The following is an 18,408-nucleotide window of genomic DNA, read 5'->3' on the forward strand; positions in this document are numbered from 1 at the left end:
CAGAGGAAAGAGGGAAGGAAGGAAGGGAGGAAGAATGGAAGGGAGCAAGAAAGAAGGAAAGGAGGAAGAAGGAAGGGAGGAAGAAGGAAGTATGGATGGAAAGGAGGAAAGAAGGGAGGAAGAAGGAAAGGAGGAAGCAAGAATGGAAGGGAGGAAGAAGGAAGTAAATATGGATGGAAAGGAGGGAGGTAGGAGGGAGGAAGGAAGGAAAAAAGGACAGAGGAAAGAGGGAAGGAAGGAAGGAAGGAAGGAAGGAAGGAAGGAACAGACAGACAGACAGGGTCAATTTGACCCGGGAGGACGATCTAATATCATCAGAGCTGCTCCAAATAAAACCTCTACACACACAAAGAATCACTTTAAGGTCGTTTTTAATAGTTTTGTTATTTACATAAATATGTCAGGTGGGTTTCGAGGGTGCGGAGAGTCCCAGAGTAACACAAACAGACAGATGATGAAGATGATGATGATGCTGCTGTGTGTGTTTGTAGACTAAACAGAGGGACGTCACTTCTTCTCAGGAGCCTTGTCTCCGGCCTCCAGCTTGGGCGCGGCCTCTTTGGGCTCTCGGTAGGCGGGGAACACCTCCCAGGGCGTGTTGAGGTCGAACTTCCTGAACTCCTGCGACAGCTCCACCGGCTCCGCCACCACGCGCTTCACCTCGTCATCGTAACGCACCTGCAGAGAGAAACACACACACACACACACACACACACACACACACACACACACACACACACACACACACACACACACACACACACACACACACACACACACGCTCGCTTCAGTCTGCTGCACCTCCACTCAAGTTTTAAATGAAGGGAGAAAAGGAGAGGTGTCATTTCAATTCCTTCCTTCTTCCTCCCTTTCGTCCTTCCTTTCTTCCGTCAGCCCTTTCCTCCTTCCTTCTCTCTTTCTTTCCTTCCTCCCTCTTTCCTCCCTCCCTTCTATCATTTCCTCCCTTCCTCCATTCCTTTCATCCGTCCTTTCCTTCTTTCTCTTGCTTCCTTCCTTCCTTCCTTCCTTCCGTCAGCCCTTCCTCCTTCCTTCTCTCTTTCTTTCCTTCCTTCTTCCTCCCTTCCCTCCTTCTTCCTCCCTTCCCTCCTTCCTTCCTCCTTTCCTTCCTTCTTCCTCCCTTCCTTCCTCCCTTCCCTCCTTCATTCCTTCCTCCCTTCTTTCCTCCCTTCCCTCCTTCCTTCCTTCTTCCTCCGTCCTTCCTCCCTTCCTTCCTTCCTTCTCCCTCCCTCCCTCCCTTCCTTTTTAAACTTTAGAAACATGCTGCATTTAGTGGACATTTCTTGCAGAAAATGTGCAGAGATATTAGAGCTGAGCTGGTTACCATGACGACAGTTCACACAACACTTCCTGGTTTTTAATAATTAGTCAGTAAACTCAGCATCGTCTGACACTGGCTGGAAACTCTGCACTTTTACTTACAGTTAAAACATTTCGCAGTGTGTTTCAGCTTCTGTCAAACTAACGGAGCTGCGGCGGCTTCCTGTCTAAGCTTTTCAAAATAAAACCTTTCTTATTGAGCGCTATCTCATTATTATTAAAAATCGTTTCCCCTCGATTTTATTAGTTTTGAGATCGTTAAAACATTTCGCCGTGTTTCAGCTTCTGTCAAACTAACGGAGCTGCGGCGGTTTCCTGTCTAAGCTTTTCAAAATAAAGTGCATCGTCTGACGCAGGCTGGAAACTCTGCACTTTTATTTACAGTTAAAACATTTCGCCGTGTGTTTCAGCTTCTGTCAAACTAACGGAGCTGCGGCGGTTTCCTGTCTAAGCTTTTCAAAATAAAACCTTTCTTATTGAGCGCTATCTCATTATTATTAAAAATCATTTCCCCTCCATTTTATTAGTTTTGAGATCGTTTGGCCCCTAAATTGTAATCACGATCAAATTTCGATTAATCGAGCAGCCTTACTTCAAACTCTACATTATTGTATATTTATTGTAGGAGAAGATTTTTATGCATCTTAAAAATATGCCTGACGAGGATCCAGATCTTTAATTAAATGCTTTTACTTGATATAAAATTATGTAAATGGTAGAAAAGAATGGCAGGTCCGTTAGAAAATGAAAATAAAAAGCTTTTCTTTGTCTAGACAGCCTGATAAAATTATTGTAATCCTGTGAACGTGGGGTGTTCAGGGGTGAGACAGAGGGGAAGAAGAATCTGACTGTGTTCAAATAAATAATTCATTTTATTCAATTTCATTTCAAAGTCTGCAGGACATATATTATTCTTTCTGAAGTCTTGGGCTGTCTTAAGATTTTTCAAGGTCTGCAGGAGCCTTGGATTTATAATAATAATGCAGTAAAAATAAATAAATGAAAAAAAAGAGTCCAGCAGAGTTTGAGATCCGACGCGTTTGTGCACAGCTTCCCTTCCTGTCTTGTCTCTCAGACTTCCTGCCGATACTCCCGCTGTTATATATTCAGAGTAGAAACAAACAGCTACTCATACTGTGCCGACGTGCTGCTTGGCGGGACTCACCTCCACGTATCCAGACAGAGGGAAGTCCTTCCTGAAGGGGTGACCCTCGAAGCCGTAGTCTGTCAGGATGCGTCTCAGGTCCGGGTGGTTGGCGAAGAACACGCCGTACATGTCCCAAACCTGCAGGGAAACACACACACACACACACACACACACACAGAGACACACACACAGAGACACACACACACACAAACAATACAAACATTACAGGAGCTTTAAAGGGTCGTCCGCTTTAAGAACGATAACTATAACGATGTGAGCTCGTTCCAGCTGCGTCTGCATCTAGTAGGAATAGATATTAGATGAGCTGATACTGTTGTATGTTGTAAAGAGAAAGAAGAAAAAAAGCAGAAGTTACATCCTGTCTGGGTTAGGTATCCTTCTGATTGTGTAATATATTGTGTTGTGTCTTCTATTTGTATGTTTTCTATTTATTTTTTTACTAATTTATTTATTTACTTATTTATTTATTTATTTACTTATTTACATTTATTTTATTTATTTATTTATTTTTTATTTACTTATTTACTATTTTTTTAACTTTTATTTTATTTATTTATTTACTTTTTTATTTTTTTATTTACTTATTTTTATTTACTTATTTATCTTTTTATTTACTTTCTTATTTTCTTATTTTTTTTATTTTTTTTTTATTAGGGACTACTACAAATTAGCAGCTTTCCTATAATCCGGCATGTTAAATATCGATGTTCGTTAATGTGCATTGTCCTTATCCAAAAATAAAGCATTATTATCATTATCATTATTATTATTATTATTAATATTAATATTAAGTGTTCACAGGTAGTCGCTCATTCAGTGTGTTGATCAGAAGTATTTCAGACACTAGTAGCATTTATATTTTCTTTCTCTTAATCTATCAACATCATCTCTGGTATATTACCAATCAGTACTTTTATTTTTTTTTACTATTATTGTTCCTACTGTTTTTCTGATCCCAAAGATATCACTGATGATTTCACTTGCTGTGGAGAATCTAAAACCATGACTGTGCCGAGTGTCCAGACTGTGACTGTGACTGTGACTCACCTCCCTCTCGTACCAGTTGGCGGCCTTATGGACGGGAACCGCAGAGTCCACCGGTGTCAGCTCGTCTGTGTACGTCTTCACACGGATACGAGAGTTGTAGCGCAGCGACATCAGGTTGTACACGATCTGTGAAGCAGCACAGCACACACACACACACACAGATACAGAGACACACAGACACAGATACAGAGACACACACACACACACACACACACACACACACACACACACACACACACACACACACACACACACACACAGTAAAAATCACACTATGAATTATTAATTATGACAGCCTGTGCACAGTAAATGGTAATTTTAAGCATAAAACAAGCCGTTTAAGAGGAGAGTGTGATGCTTTCCTGTCCAAGTCTCGCTGTGAACACATTCAAAAACCTCTTTTTGATCACAATGTTGCATTTCCATCACATCTGAACAACCCTTGTCCCACATGTGGAAACAATAAAACGGATTAATCTAGTTACTCTTTGTCTTTCAAATGTGAATAGTTTTAAATCCAGGTTAAAAACATCTTTCTCTTTTCATGTGCTTATGATTGAGCTCTTATAAAGCACTTTAAATTTCCATCTTTCATTTGCACTCTATGTTCACCACCCCACCCACTCCATAAAGACATCTACAACCCACCCACTGCTCGACTTCCATCCAGGCGGCCAATTTGGAAGAACACCCCACCAGCTGACTTCACCATCCAATCAGCTTGGAGAAATGAATGGGAGTCCAAGGAGGTCCTTCTGGTGTCAGACCCCAACGAACAGGTTCCTGGCACCAACCTCCCAAGGAGACAGTGGTCTACGCTAAATTGTTTCAGGACTGGACATGGCCCCTGCTTGGCCAGCCTTCACAAATAGGGCAGTAGACCAAAGCCCACTGTGTGCTTGTGGAGAGGAGCAGACTATGGAGCACATCAGCGAGATTCTGTGATCACGGAAATCATAAGGCCCTAACTATGTCCTGGTTCCTCTGCTGAGAAAACACTGGTTTAGTTCCTCAAAAGCTTTTCAGTCCAGTGGAAACACCCTGCAGCCCAAACCCCGCCCCCCCCCCCCCCCCCCAACATCGTCTCCGTCACTTTCATACAAGCATTTTTTTTAGCAAACACTTCGTACCTCGAAGCGGTTCTGTCGTGTTGGGAAGTCGACAGCAGTCAGGTCGATCATGTTCCTGTACTGGGCGTTGGTGTGATCCCTCAGGAACGTCAGCACGGGGATGACGCCATCGGGAGCGATCATCAACTCCAGCTCATTGTAACAGGTCACCTATACACACACACACACACACACACACACACACACACAGACACACACACACACCTGTCACTTTTCGGGGTATCTACATTGACTTACATTCATTTTCTGGAGACTTATTTTAACCTCTGACCCCAAAAATCAGCGTTTACCAATAAACAGCTGTTAAATCTTGTTTGTGGCATTTATGAAGTTCTTTTATGTCATTTTAAGAGAGTAACTCGGGGTGACGATGAGCTGTGCATGAACTGACCTCGACCTGCTGGATGTATTTGGGCATCATCTCAGCCACGTACTCGCCGAACGCCGTCAGCTGGTTGTGAGTGACGGCATCCTTGGGCCTCACGGTGGCTGCAGGAAGGACAAGAGAAGAGAAGAAGAGTTTTTAAAAAAAGTTACCAAAACAAAATTGATGATGAATCTTAAATAGATTTTTTTATTGTTTTGGAACATTTCAATGTTTTTCTTTTTCTTACTGTAGAGTATTAGTTTGTAACTTTTTTCTTTATATTTGGTTTGTTTTGCCTTTTTTTACTTTACAGACCCTTATTTTATTTACTGCTATTGGGGATCCTAATAAAGAATAATAAAATAATAATCTCTGAACTGACTTTTTTTCCATTGATAAAACAGGTTAGGAACATTTAGCCGATTTAACCCTCCTGTCGTCCTTCCTTCTTCCCTCCTCCCCTCTTTCTATGCTCCCTCCTCCTTCCAACCTACCTTCCTCCCTCCCTCCCCTTAAATAGGAGACGAGACAGCTGGCCTATTTAACTGCTGATCGATCAATAAGCATCGGCCTGTCTGTACTCACGGCTGGTTTCTGTGGTCGAGCTCTGCAGGCGGCTGTGCTGCTGGAGGAGACATGAAGTCCTCGCAACTGGAAAAAGACGAAAAGAGGCTCAAATAAATCTGAATATACAACTTTACAGATTACCAGCAGTGGAAGAAGTACTCAGATCCTTTATTTAAGTAAAAACACCAATACATTAATATAAAATACAGTAAAAGTACTGCAGTATTATGAGTGATGTAGTATGCAGTATTACAGTAAAAGTACTGCAGTATTATGAGTGATGTAGTATGCAGTATTACAATAAAAGTAGTGATATATTATTATATATGATGATTAATGGGAGAGGAAAAAACTTCTGATACACAAATGTGTTTTTAGTTTTTGGACTTTTTCTCTAATCTTTGATTGTTGCTGAAATATTGGATCATTTGAACATTTATTTATTTTAAATGAAACCATGTGAGAAGTTTAGAGGGAAAAAATCACTATTTGGTGGAGCTGTTAACAACTCAGACACCTGAAATGTGAGCCTGACTACACACTGCTTTTTGTTTATTTAACAATGTGTTGTATTTTAAAAGCTTGTTATATTTTCCATTGTGTCAAATCTGCATATTAAAAGTAACTAAAGCTGTCAAATAAATGTAGTGGATTAGAAAGTATAATATTTCCCTCTGAGGTGTAGAAAGTACCATCACATAGAAATACTCAAAAGTAAAGTACAAGTATGTTAAAACTGAGTAAATGTAAGTTATTAGGTTGTTTTCCACCACTGTTGATTATTGAATAACAGGTTATATACACAGAGCTGCAGAGGAGCTGACACAATATTTCAATAGTCGATGCTAATAGACATTTAATCCTACATGCACTCTGAACACCTCTACATGATGCATATAAACAAATTAAAGCCTGAAAGTATAAATAAACAAACAAACAAACAGCTTGTCACTCTCTGCTGTCTGCCTTTTAAGCTCCTTGCATGCTAACCATTAGCTTAGCTTAGCTCGAAGGTCAACCTGATTAAACCTCACCGTGTCTCATTCAGTGGAATATAAACACCCACCTCACATACCGGACCACTGCTGCAAACAGTCTGTACAAGAACTAAAAAGTGGTTTCTAGTTTCTACTTACTGTTGAAGCTCTTTCCGAGACCTCCACGGACAAATCGCACCAACGACGCCGCCATGATTGCTCTCTTCTTCGGGTGATTCTATTCGGTAGGAGATGAAGCTGCTGGAGGTCTGTCGCCCCCTATAGGCCGGGAGAGGAGTGCGATGGAGGTCAAAATCCTCCTTTTCTTGTAGTGTGTGTCACTGTCACATGGTAGCAATAGTTGTTTCTGATTCAGCTTTATTATAAAAATGTAAAGCAACCTTTTTTTTTATTGTCCAGTAGTGTCACTTCAGTCATTATCAGTGTGGATGCCAACAAGAATATGTACAGTCCAGTCAAAATGTGCATTTGGTTAATTGTGCTCAATCAAACATCATAATCATTTATTTAAAAATAATAATAAATGCACACACACACACACACACACACACACACACACACACACACACACACACACCTAGTCTGCCCATTTCTAACTTCTAAGCTGGACATTATTCATTATTATCAGGCTGTACTAACAATTTGCCAAAGCTAAGAAAGGATTCACTTATCTCCCAGCTGAAGGTTGTGTACTACATGGCAAAAAAACAGCATCAGTTTACTGAGTTAACAGATTTATTGAGATCATTAAAAGCCCCTACAGGTTTCTACAGTTTCTACAGGCACAGTGAAGTGGTGACCCCCATGATGCACTGAGCTCCTCTCTCCTCCTCCCTCTCTCTCTCTATCCATCCATCTATATCCATTAACATTCATGTTCTATTAATGCATTCAATAACCTAAACTTCTTCCCCGGAGTTGTCTGTGCTTTCTGGTCTCACAGGTAATCTGGGCCTGTAGACGTCTGGATGACAGATTCCAGTCCCGGACCTTCTAGCTTCATTGTTGATTTTCATTGTGCTTCTCTCCTCTATCCTTCTCTCTTTCTCTCCTCTCCTTCCTCTCTCTCCTCTATCCTTCCTTTCTCTCCTCTCCTTCCTCTCTCTCCTCTCCTCTCCTCTCTCTCCTCTATCCTTCCTTTCTCTCCTCTATCCTTCCTTTCTCTCCTCTCCTTCCTCTCTCTCCTCTATCCTTCCTTTCTCTCCTCTCCTTCCTCTCTCTCCTCTATCCTTCCTTTCTCTCCTCTATCCTTCCTTTCTCTCCTCTCCTTCCTCTCTCTCCTCTATCCTTCCTTTCTCTCCTCTCCTTCCTTTCTCTCCTCTCCTTCCTTTCTCTCCTCTATCCTTCCTTTCTCTCCTCTCCTTCCTCTCTCTCCTCTATCCTTCCTTTCTCTCCTCTCCTTCCTCTCTCTCCTCTATCCTTCCTTTCTCTCCTCTCCTTCCTCTCTCCCCTCTATCCTTCCTTTCTCTCCTCTCCTTCCTCTCTCTCCTCTATCCTTCCTTTCTCTCCTCTCCTTCCTCTCTCTCCTCTCCTTCCTTTCTCTCCTCTCCTTCCTCTCTCTCCTCTATCCTTCCTTTCTCTCCTCTCCTTCCTCTCTCTCCTCTATCCTTCCTTTCTCTCCTCTCCTTCATCTCTCTCCTCTATCCTTCCTTTCTCTCCTCTCCTTCCTCTCTCTCCTCTCCTTCCTTTCTCTCCTCTCCTTCCTCTCTCTCCTCTATCCTTCCTTTCTCTCCTCTCCTTCCTCTCTCTCCTCTATCCTTCCTTTCTCTCCTCTCCTTCATCTCTCTCCTCTATCCTTCCTTTCTCTCCTCTCCTTCCTCTCTCTCCTCTCCTTCCTTTCTCTCCTCTCCTTCCTCTCTCTCCTCTATCCTTCCTTTCTCTCCTCTCCTTCCTCTCTCTCCTCTATCCTTCCTTTCTCTCCTCTCCTTCCTTTCTCTCCTCTATCCTTCCTCTCTCTCCTCTCCTTCCTCTCTCTCCTCTATCCTTCCTTTCTCCCCTCTCAACCCCAACCGGTCGAGGCAGATGTTCTCCCACTCTGAGTCTGGTTCTGAGGTTACTTCCTGTTAAAAGGGAGTTTTGTCTTGCCACTGTTGCTCATGTGGGAATGTTGGGTCTCTTTAAAGTTAAAACCTGAAGAGTTCGGTTTAGAACCTGCTCTATGTGTAAAGTGCCTTGAGATAACTTTGTTGTGATTTGGCGCTATACAAATAAAGATTGATTGATTGATTGATACACAGGCACAGTGAAGTGTTGAATGATATGGAAAAAACAGTGATTCAGGAACTGCATGACAAAATCGGGAGAAGTGAAAAGATATTTCAAAAGATATTTAAAATGTAATGGTTATGAATGAAAGGTACAAACTGGGATTACTGTAAGTCTCAGTGAGTCAGTCAGTTCTATATGTAAGGAATAAGTAACACACACAGGGATCAGTTGTTGAGCCATTGATTGATTGATTTATTTACAAGTTGATTATATACGATCTATTTGTCATATAAAAATAATTAATCTCAAAGTTATAAAAAATAAATACTATACTATTAATAAATAAATAAATAAAAAAATAAAAAAATAAATAAATATATATTAGCGGCTCACTTTGCTTTAAAAATAAAAATAAAAAAAATTCTAAAATCAGATTCAGGGTCAATTTAGCATCTCCAATCAAGCATGTTTTGGGGGACAGTGGGAGGAAACCAGACTACCTGGAGGAAACCCACGCAGACACGGGGAGAACATGCAAACTCCACACAGAGAGGAGCTCTCTGTGAGGTCTCAGTGCTAACCACCGAGCCTCCGTGCTGCCCGCTGCCCGCCATTCAGCCCTCCTCCTCATCCACTCTGATGCAGCAGCAGAACGTCCTCCTCATCCAGGAACAGAAGCGCTTAAAGCCCTTCTTCTCCTTGTTCTGCTGGAGCTCTTTGTCATCGGAAAATCAAAAGCAAGTTAAATACTTCACTTGTTCTCACCGCAATGAATAAACAATGAAAAAGGTCTCATTTCATTTCAGACACAGTTGGAGGTGACCATTTCTTACCAGATGTGGTGTCATTGTCCTCCTGGGACATGCTACAGGGAAGCAGAGGGAGAGAGAGCTGACGTTGTCTCCTGGAGGACGGACAAAAACACACACAGTTAAAATATTATTGCTGATGTATCATGATGTACGTAAGGCTTTTCTAATCTGCTGTAATTGTGTCCTAATTTCTCCATCTGTCTCCTCTGATGAGGAAATCATCTTACCAAGTCTCCCTCTGTTGTCCGCTGTCCTCCTTCCAGCGCAGGCAGTATTTAGATGGTGCAGACTGAACATGTCTGTCTTCATCAGCCTGGCTGGTGCTGGGCTTAAGGAGTTCATAGCTGCCAAAAGAAAAGTCACATGGTTATATTCAGAAGTCATTTGTGTCAGATTTTGTTAATGATAATAATCCAGGACATGTCGATTTTTCAAAACCTACCATTCATGAAAGAACAGGCTGGTCCATGAGTCACTGTCTTCAATGCTCTCTAGATCGCAGGTCGCTATTTCACTGATCTCAGTGAGCTCTGATTCAGTGTCGCTAATGCTCTCTAGGTCGCTAGTGTCTATTTCACTTATGTCAGTGAGCTCTGATTCACTGTCTTCCATGCTCTCTGGTTCAAGTGACTCTAGCTCAGTTACCTGACTGGTCCCTGCCTCTGTTTCTTTGAGGGTCTCCAGTTCAGGTTCCTGGCAGGTACCTGGTTCACTGCTACTGTTCAAACTTTCACAGCTTCCAAAAGAAAAGTCACACTGTTATATTCAGAAGTAATGATCACCAACTGAAAGTGAATAAATAACCTCAACCTTAAAGCCTTAAATTTTACCAACAGCAAAAGTGTGAAGAATATATTAAACAGTGTGGGTTTATAACATTAGCATATCTGGCTAACAAGCTAATTTGATAATTCAGATAGGCAGTCCAAACATTTAATATGGTCAGAACTTAATCTGAGATAACTTTGATTTGATCCTACAAACATGTTAATTGTTCTTTTTGTCAATATAATGTGATAAATTAGCTTTCCATTTGTCTATATTGTCTGATAGTTTGTTTGCAAAGCAGTAATATAAAGATAAAAATACTTACCATGAGGTATAGTGTTGGTCGTTCCATGTAATGAAAGGATGAGCGAGGACTTGATCTGGTGTTAGCCTCACATCTGCATCCAGCTGAAGCATTCCCTTCAGCAGGTCGATGCACATCCTCTTCTCTTGGACGTCCACCTCTCTCATGTCCACCAGGTCCAACTAATGTAGGAAACAAAGAGACAATTCAACAGCAGTCAAGTCAAGCTTTGTGATCAATCAAATCATGTGATCTTCAGCAGCTACAGTATCATCTACTTAAACACTTACATTTTCTACTTCATCCAGGCTGTGATAGTGGTATAACTTGCGGCCATAGGAAAGTACATTATTGTCCCAGAACTCCTCACGTGTCTGAAAGAAGGTGAAGTAGGTTTTTAGATACTCAGAAACAATAAACATACAATCTTAAATAAAGAAAAGAATGATAAGGATGAGATGACTTTGTGTTCTTGTGATACTTTGTTGCTGAATGTGTGAAAACATTTTGTATTCATACATTCAAATGTCTAATTTTATTCCATACCTTCAGCCTCCACTGTCCAGCAGGGTCTTGAACAAAATATTCTTTACTGTACATCCCGGCACACAGAAGGTGGTCTGGAGGAACCCCAAACAGATCCACCATGCAGTCCACCTGGAGACCAAACACAGCATTACATCTAGATATGCAGCAGGATGCAGTCATAATAACATCCACTATGAACTAGTGAAGTGCACTTCGAGGTGCAAATGACTTTACAACTGTCAGAGATGCTGCCAGAACCCAAATATTCTGCTTCATGCAATATAGGATAATGTAAAAGTAGATCTTATATGAAGAATGTAAAAAAGAAAGCAGTAAACTCAGACTTACTGTGTCATAATCAAAAAAGCCTGGGAAGAGGGATTCACCGAGGGCTATGTACCCCATCACCACACCCAGAGACCACATGTCGATGGCCTCTGAAAATGGGAGTCCCAACATCACTTCTGGAGCTCTGAAAATGAAACAAATGTATATAATACAGAATGAGGAACTTTTAGCAGATGGCAGAAATATCCTAAAAGTAGTAGAACAATGATTGATGATGAATGATGCTCACCGATAGTGTGCTGGTTGGTGAATATCACCCTGCTCTGCTGTACGACTGTGAAAAGCGACTCCAAAATCAATCAGCTTCACAGTGAGGGGCTGCACGTTCAGCATAATGGTGTCGAGCTTTAAGTCTGAGTGGATCACGTTGATATCCTTCAGCGCTTTCAATCCACTGGCAGACTGTAAGGACAAAGATCAGAGATTAAATTCACAGAATGCATCAACACTGACAGAGTTGTGTGTTATTGGATGGTACTCTATCCATACCTGTTCAATTATAGCTCGAACTTCATCAAAACACAGAGGGGTGAAGTTCCTCTGGTCCATTAGAAAGTCCCTTAGTGTCATCTCCATCATTTCAAACACCAGAGCAAGCTTCTTGTCTCCGAGTTTGAAAGAGTCGATGAATCGGACGATGTTGTCGTTGTCCAGATTCATCTCCTTGAAATAGTTGAGGACAGTCAACTGTAGATAAATGAGAACATGACAAGTTTAATGCTTGCTCACACACAACATCATCTCTGAACACTGATTAACTTAATAAAGTAACATACTTCATCGTCCAGTTCGCTGCTATTTTGAGGGATCTTCACAGCGACCGTCTCCTTGGTGTCCACTTTGGTGCATTTAAGCACTTCTCCAAAGACTCCCTTTCCCAGAACGGTCACCAGCTCATAGTTTTTGGGGAGCTGGCTCTCGCTGGAGGGGAGCTTGTTCTTCTTCTTGAAGATTCTCTTAAACATGGCTAAAAACAAAATGTAATGAACATTATCATCTAATAATAAACATCTCAGTGTTAAACTAAACTGATCCAAACTAGCTGCTGCAACTTTAAATTCAAAATCACACTAAATTTTTATTTGACACACAAATGAAGAGACAGCAGTAAAACTGAGTATTAAACTACACTTTGTACTGATTGATTGAAAGGAACGATTGCGTACCTGTATCTCAGATGATTCTCAATCAGTTGAGTTGCTAGGATACTTTGATAGGTAGGCTTTATCTGCGTCCACTCTGGTTGGTACGTCGATAAGTCAGTTTTACCTGTGTCCACTCTGGTTGGTCTACAGTTAAATGTCAGGAGGGCTCAGAAAATGGAACATGAGATCTTGACTCTCCTTATGATGTCATCGTCTACAGTCGTGTCATAAAGCAGAGTTCCAAAATATGCAAATGAGGAACTTCGGAACTAAAGGAGCTAAAAACAAATAAAAACAAAAAAGCTGAGCACAAAAACACAGTCACATCATTTATTGTACATTTCTAACTATGAACTCTTGGTTTCGGTTTTAGACCCGTCACAGACGTTGGAGGATGAAATGCTTCAGTTGATGTGAAATCATGATAAACCTCCAAATTTGACCAAACTGCTGTCTGCTTTTATTAAACTTAATCTGCTTTTATTAAACTTAATCTTTTCTTTTACTTTTCTTTTGTCTTTTTAATCTATTTTAACCGTTTTTACTCTAACTTTTAATAAACCCTTTCTCTTTTCTCTCTTATCTCACTAATTTATTTACTTTTTTTATTTAAATAGTTTTTCATTTTTATCATTCTTATTTTCTCTTGTGTGCATTGGTCTCAGTTTTTGTCTTTTAATTTGTTCTGTCTTATTATCAGCTTGTCAATCAACTAATTGTAAAGTACTTTGAACTACATTAGCCTGTATGAAAGCTGCTATATAAATAAAATGTTATTGATTCCTCAAATTTGTGTGAAACTACTACTAAGTGAAAGCAGAACAAAGTAAAAAAAAAACAGTTTGAAAGACAGAGTGGAGTTGAACACAGACTGTAAATATGTTTAATAATTAGAATAAAAACTGTCTTATATTACAGTGCAGCAGTGTTTTTATAGAGGATATATATATATATATATATATATATATATAATCTGACGTTGCACCAAATAGTTATGCTGTGTTTTATGTAAAGATTGAACTCATGTAAAGTGTCAGATCTGATGAACCCAACAAGTAGCTGAATAGTCTGCTTGTTTAACAATAACAGTGAACATCCTGAAGCCTCATATGAACTTTACATCTACTTTTAAATGACTGAGGCATAGACATATATATACGTACACACCGCATTGACTGTGGAGAGGCGCGTGCCTAAAGCGCCGCCATCTTGGTACAGGGCTAGCAGAGGCAGTAGTGCATGTATATCTATGGAGGTAAGAGCTACTCCACAGTTTCTAAGTTGAATTATTCACTGAAATCTCGACTAATTTCCAAACGGTTTGATTTGTTAAACACGTCTATCTATCTATCTATCTATCTATCTATCTATCTATCTGTCTATCTATCTATCTATCTGTCTATCTATCTATCTGTCTATCTATCTATCTATCTATCTATCTGTCTATCTATCTATCTATCTATCTGTCTATCTATCTATCTATCTGTCTATCTGTCTGAAATTCGTAAGAAACAACCCGTGTGAATATATGTTTCAGCAGAACTGAAATCAGCTCCAACTGTGAATATTTTTAAATCCAGGTTAAAAACACTTCTCTTCTCCTGTGCTTATGATTGAGCTCTTTTAAAGCACTTTACATTTTAATCTTTCATTTGCACTCTATGTCCTTTTAATGACTTTAAATCTAATTTATTATTTTATGCTGCAATCTTATATTTAATGCTCTATTCTAGTATTTTATTTCTCTCTTTCTATTTTTCTGTACTTTGTTTTTATTATTAGTGGGGGGGGGGGGGGGTAAAATGTAAAACTCAATTTAGTTTGAGGGACAAGAATATGTACAGTCCAGTCAAAATGTGCATTTGGTTAATTGTTCTCAATCAAACATCATAATCATTTATTTAAAAATAATAATAAATGCACACACACACACACACCTAGTCAACGCATTGGTTTCTTCTAGGCTGGACATTATTCATTATTATCAGGCTGTACTAACAATTTGCCAAAGCTAAGAAAGGACTCACTTATCTCCCAGCTGAAGGTTGTGTACTACATGGCAAAAAACAGCATCAGTTTACTGAGTTAACAGATTTATTGAGATCATTAAAAGCCCCTGATTTTGAAAACGAGGCGAGTTTACACTCTCTCTCTCTCTCTCTCTATCCATCCATCTATATCCATTAACATTCATGTTCTATTAATGCATTAACCTCTTAACGCACGCTGTTCCGTTTACGGGACAGGACGGATGTTAGGAGGTAGCCACACGGTCTTCTGGATGTTTTAAACACCAACCCTTAAACATATATATTCATGCCGTACATTGTTGGAAAGCTTAAATTATCCTGATTCATTCAAGACCACACACGACTTATATGGTTGCTCACAGCCGTAATAGTATTAGCGATTAGCTCGGCTAGCCACTCAGCTAAGTGAGAAAAGCTATAATGCTACATACCTTCAAAGTCTTCCCTTTATCCACAACGATCATCTTATGACTCAGGACTTTCTGTACAGCTCGCCAAGTATCCATTCTTGTGAAATATGAAATCCGTTTCCGTAAAACCGAAATACTTTCCTCAATATGTCCATGTATTTAGTCCAACACGTAACGTAATAACACAAATAACAAACCATATACGGTCCGTTTACGTCATTTCCTGACCTGCACGTCCTGCTCAGAGTACACGTGACTAGATGTTTTCAACCGTGAGCCTCTTCTGCTTCTGACGACACCACACACAAGCCAATCGGTGTTTAGGATTAGGCAGTACACGTATCCAAAGCATACAGTCTATGGCTGTGTCTCAATTTGGACCCAACTGCGAGGCTGCATCCTCGAAGGACGCGGCCTTTGCGGCCTTCGAAGGATGCATCCTTGAGGAACCTCCGAAGGACGCATCAACCGTTGTGAAATGAGACGGTCTAGCCTTCGAGGCATTTCCTGGTTGCGTCACCAGCTGTTCCCGCCCATAAGACGAGAAAGACGTCTCGACCGAAAAGACGGAGAAAAAGCTGACAAAATTATAAGAGAGAAGAAAGGAGAAGAATAAAGGAAAGGAGAAGAAAGAAGGAAAACACACAAGAAAGAAAGAAAGAAGGAAAACACACAAGAGAAAGAATAATAAAATAATAATAATCTCTAAATAGTTATTTCTGATGTAATTTTTGTAAATAGTGAAATGTTTCATCACTTGATAATAAAAGAAAATATTTAATCCCTTGTTCTTCCTGAACAGTAGCACTTTATGCAACCCTGTTATAAATTGTACTGAAGTTGTAAATACTAAATGGAATAGACGTGTAACAATGAACAATATTTTTTATTTAATAACAACATAAAACATCAAAATCTTCACAATCAAATAAAAAAATAAAGAAAAATCATAAATAAACACAGTTCATAAATAAAATCAAATTAAACACATCTATATAGATGTATATTTATTTTTCTATTACTTTTCCAGGAGAGAGAAGAGCCTCTTCATCCTGTCTTTCCCCTCCTGCTCCCTCCTCTCCTCTGCCTCATTTTGCCTTCTCATGTCCTCCTTTATGAGGTCAAGGAGGTCATCCTCCCTCCTCCTCTTCCTCCTGGGCCCTGGCTGGTCCTCCTCCTCCTCCTCCTCCTCCTCTTCACTCTCCTGCTCACCCACTGCGGCACTTGGCCCTGGTGTGTCCTCACGGATGGAGGCAATGAGGACAGGGGGGGCAATAGATGGCCTCTGCCCCAGTACCTCATCCATGAGGACAAACCACGGCCAAGTGCCAGCAGTGGACTTGCCGCTGGCCCCCTCCCCTGTCCCTGGATATTTGCAATCCTAAGGCAGTGGAAATCAATCATGTCAGCAATTTTCAGCAAAAGTATTTAGTAACAGTAAAACTAATCCAAACCTGTAGGCTACTTTATATATTTTTTTTTAAATTGTCCCATTTTTTTTTGGCCTGGTAGGGCTGGACCTTCCCCTCCAGCCCAGTCTTTCCCAGTATTGCTCTAAACACAGAGGGAAGCAAGAGAAAAGGTAAACACAAGATCACATCAACACAGGGATGCAAAGATGTACAAAAATGGACATCAGCCTTGCCTCCATCCCGCCGTGGCGGAGTTTTTGCCCCCCGTGAATAGATGGTCATTTTCCCCTCTTTGTTTAATCAGGAGCTCGGTTTGCTCCTTGCTCCCTAAAACAAAAATAAAACAAAATGTAATGTAAAACATGTTTTTTCTTTACTATGTCAACAGACAAAAGGGTTCTAATATAGCAAAAAATTATCATAATAATGATAATAATGAAGTATAACATATAATAGTGATAATCCCAAACGTAGCTCTTTATTAAAATCTAAATTTGTTCATCTTAGTCCATTTATATATATATGTATGTATATATATATATATATATATATATATATATATATATATAAATAAAGATATAAGTCAAGTAATAAAATATAAGTAATTAGTAAAAGTATAAAAGTATTAGTAGTAATAAGTACAAATAATTAAATAAAACAAACCAATACTTACACTTGAATGAAAAGTCTTCACCTGTTGGTGTCGCCATTGTTGTGTTTTCGCGGCACTGAACAGCGCCGCGCAAAGGATCTTGGGATTTGGGAGGCCGCGAAGGATAGTAGCGATGCATCCTCGAAAAAGAGGGAAAAGAAGGCCGCATTTCAAGGCTGCATTTGAAGGACTCTTCGAATTGGGACAGCCTTCGCGCGGCGTTGTGACGTAATCGGCCTCGAAATGCGCACTTCGAGGATGCAGCCTCGCAATTTGGACCAAATTGGGACACAGCCTATGATCCAAAGCGATCCAAAGCCAATGAGGACACGTGACCGACGACAATGACGACATGGCTTTGATTGACAGCTGTTCCAGCCTATGGAAATATTCGGTGAAATGAAGTAGATAACCTTTTAGCCAATAGTCAGAGGTTTCCAACGGTGTATGACACTAAGCTATTAGTTTGGCTGTCCATAAACAAACTCCAAGCGTAACCGGCGTGCGCCCTGTGCGTAAAAGAGTTGAACCATATATCATTACGCACACGGCATTTTGGTACACGGTTGGTTCTTCTTCGACTTGACATACTGTATGACTTATACCAAAATAAACAAACAGACAGACAGACAGACAGACAGACAGACAGACAGATAGATAGATAGATAGATAGATAGATAGTTAGTTAGTCAGATAGTTAGTCAGTCAGTCAGTCAGATACATAGTTAGATGGATAGATAAATAGATAGATAGATAGATAGATAGATAGTTAGTTAGTCAGATAGTTAGTCAGTCAGTCAGTCAGATACATAGTTAGATGGATAGATAAATAGATAGATAGATAGATATGGCCAAACAAAAAAAAGGTTATAGATAATAATATAATATTTCACGAGCAAGGAACACATCACCAACGAGATACGTTTTAACAGATTTATTGACAGAATTTGAATGAATTGTGTATTCTTGATGTGGAACGATTCTTGATGCGGTGATTCTTGATGTGGTGTGGGGAGGTCGGACGAAGGATCCGCCGCTGCGCCCGGGCAGTGACGAACCCCCAGGAACCTATAAGAGAGGAGAGAAGAACAGAAGAGAGGGCGGGGGGGGGGGGGACTCGAAAGCGAGAGTGAACGAGGGGGACGCTGTTAGGTCTGTTTATATAGGAGCCGGAAG

General features: G+C 40.3%; 1 protein-coding gene across 1 annotated transcript; it reads right to left on the bottom strand.

Moving 5' to 3' along the window:
* Positions 1–354: 354 nt before the first annotated feature.
* ndufs3 (NADH:ubiquinone oxidoreductase core subunit S3) lies at positions 355–6,864 on the bottom strand. Its single transcript, XM_053315194.1, has 7 exons — positions 6,754–6,864; positions 5,636–5,701; positions 5,075–5,172; positions 4,684–4,833; positions 3,554–3,679; positions 2,504–2,623; positions 355–678 (listed from the first exon to the last, which is right to left on the bottom strand). The coding sequence occupies exons 1-7, from the start codon at positions 6,806–6,808 to the stop codon at positions 508–510; spliced, it is 786 nt and encodes a 261-aa protein (XP_053171169.1). The 5' UTR covers positions 6,809–6,864; the 3' UTR covers positions 355–507.
* Between the last annotated feature and the right edge of the window lie 11,544 nt (positions 6,865–18,408).

The sequence above is a fragment of the Scomber japonicus genome, chromosome 1 (assembly GCF_027409825.1).
Source record: "Scomber japonicus isolate fScoJap1 chromosome 1, fScoJap1.pri, whole genome shotgun sequence".
NCBI classification, from domain to species: domain Eukaryota; kingdom Metazoa; phylum Chordata; class Actinopteri; order Scombriformes; family Scombridae; genus Scomber; species Scomber japonicus.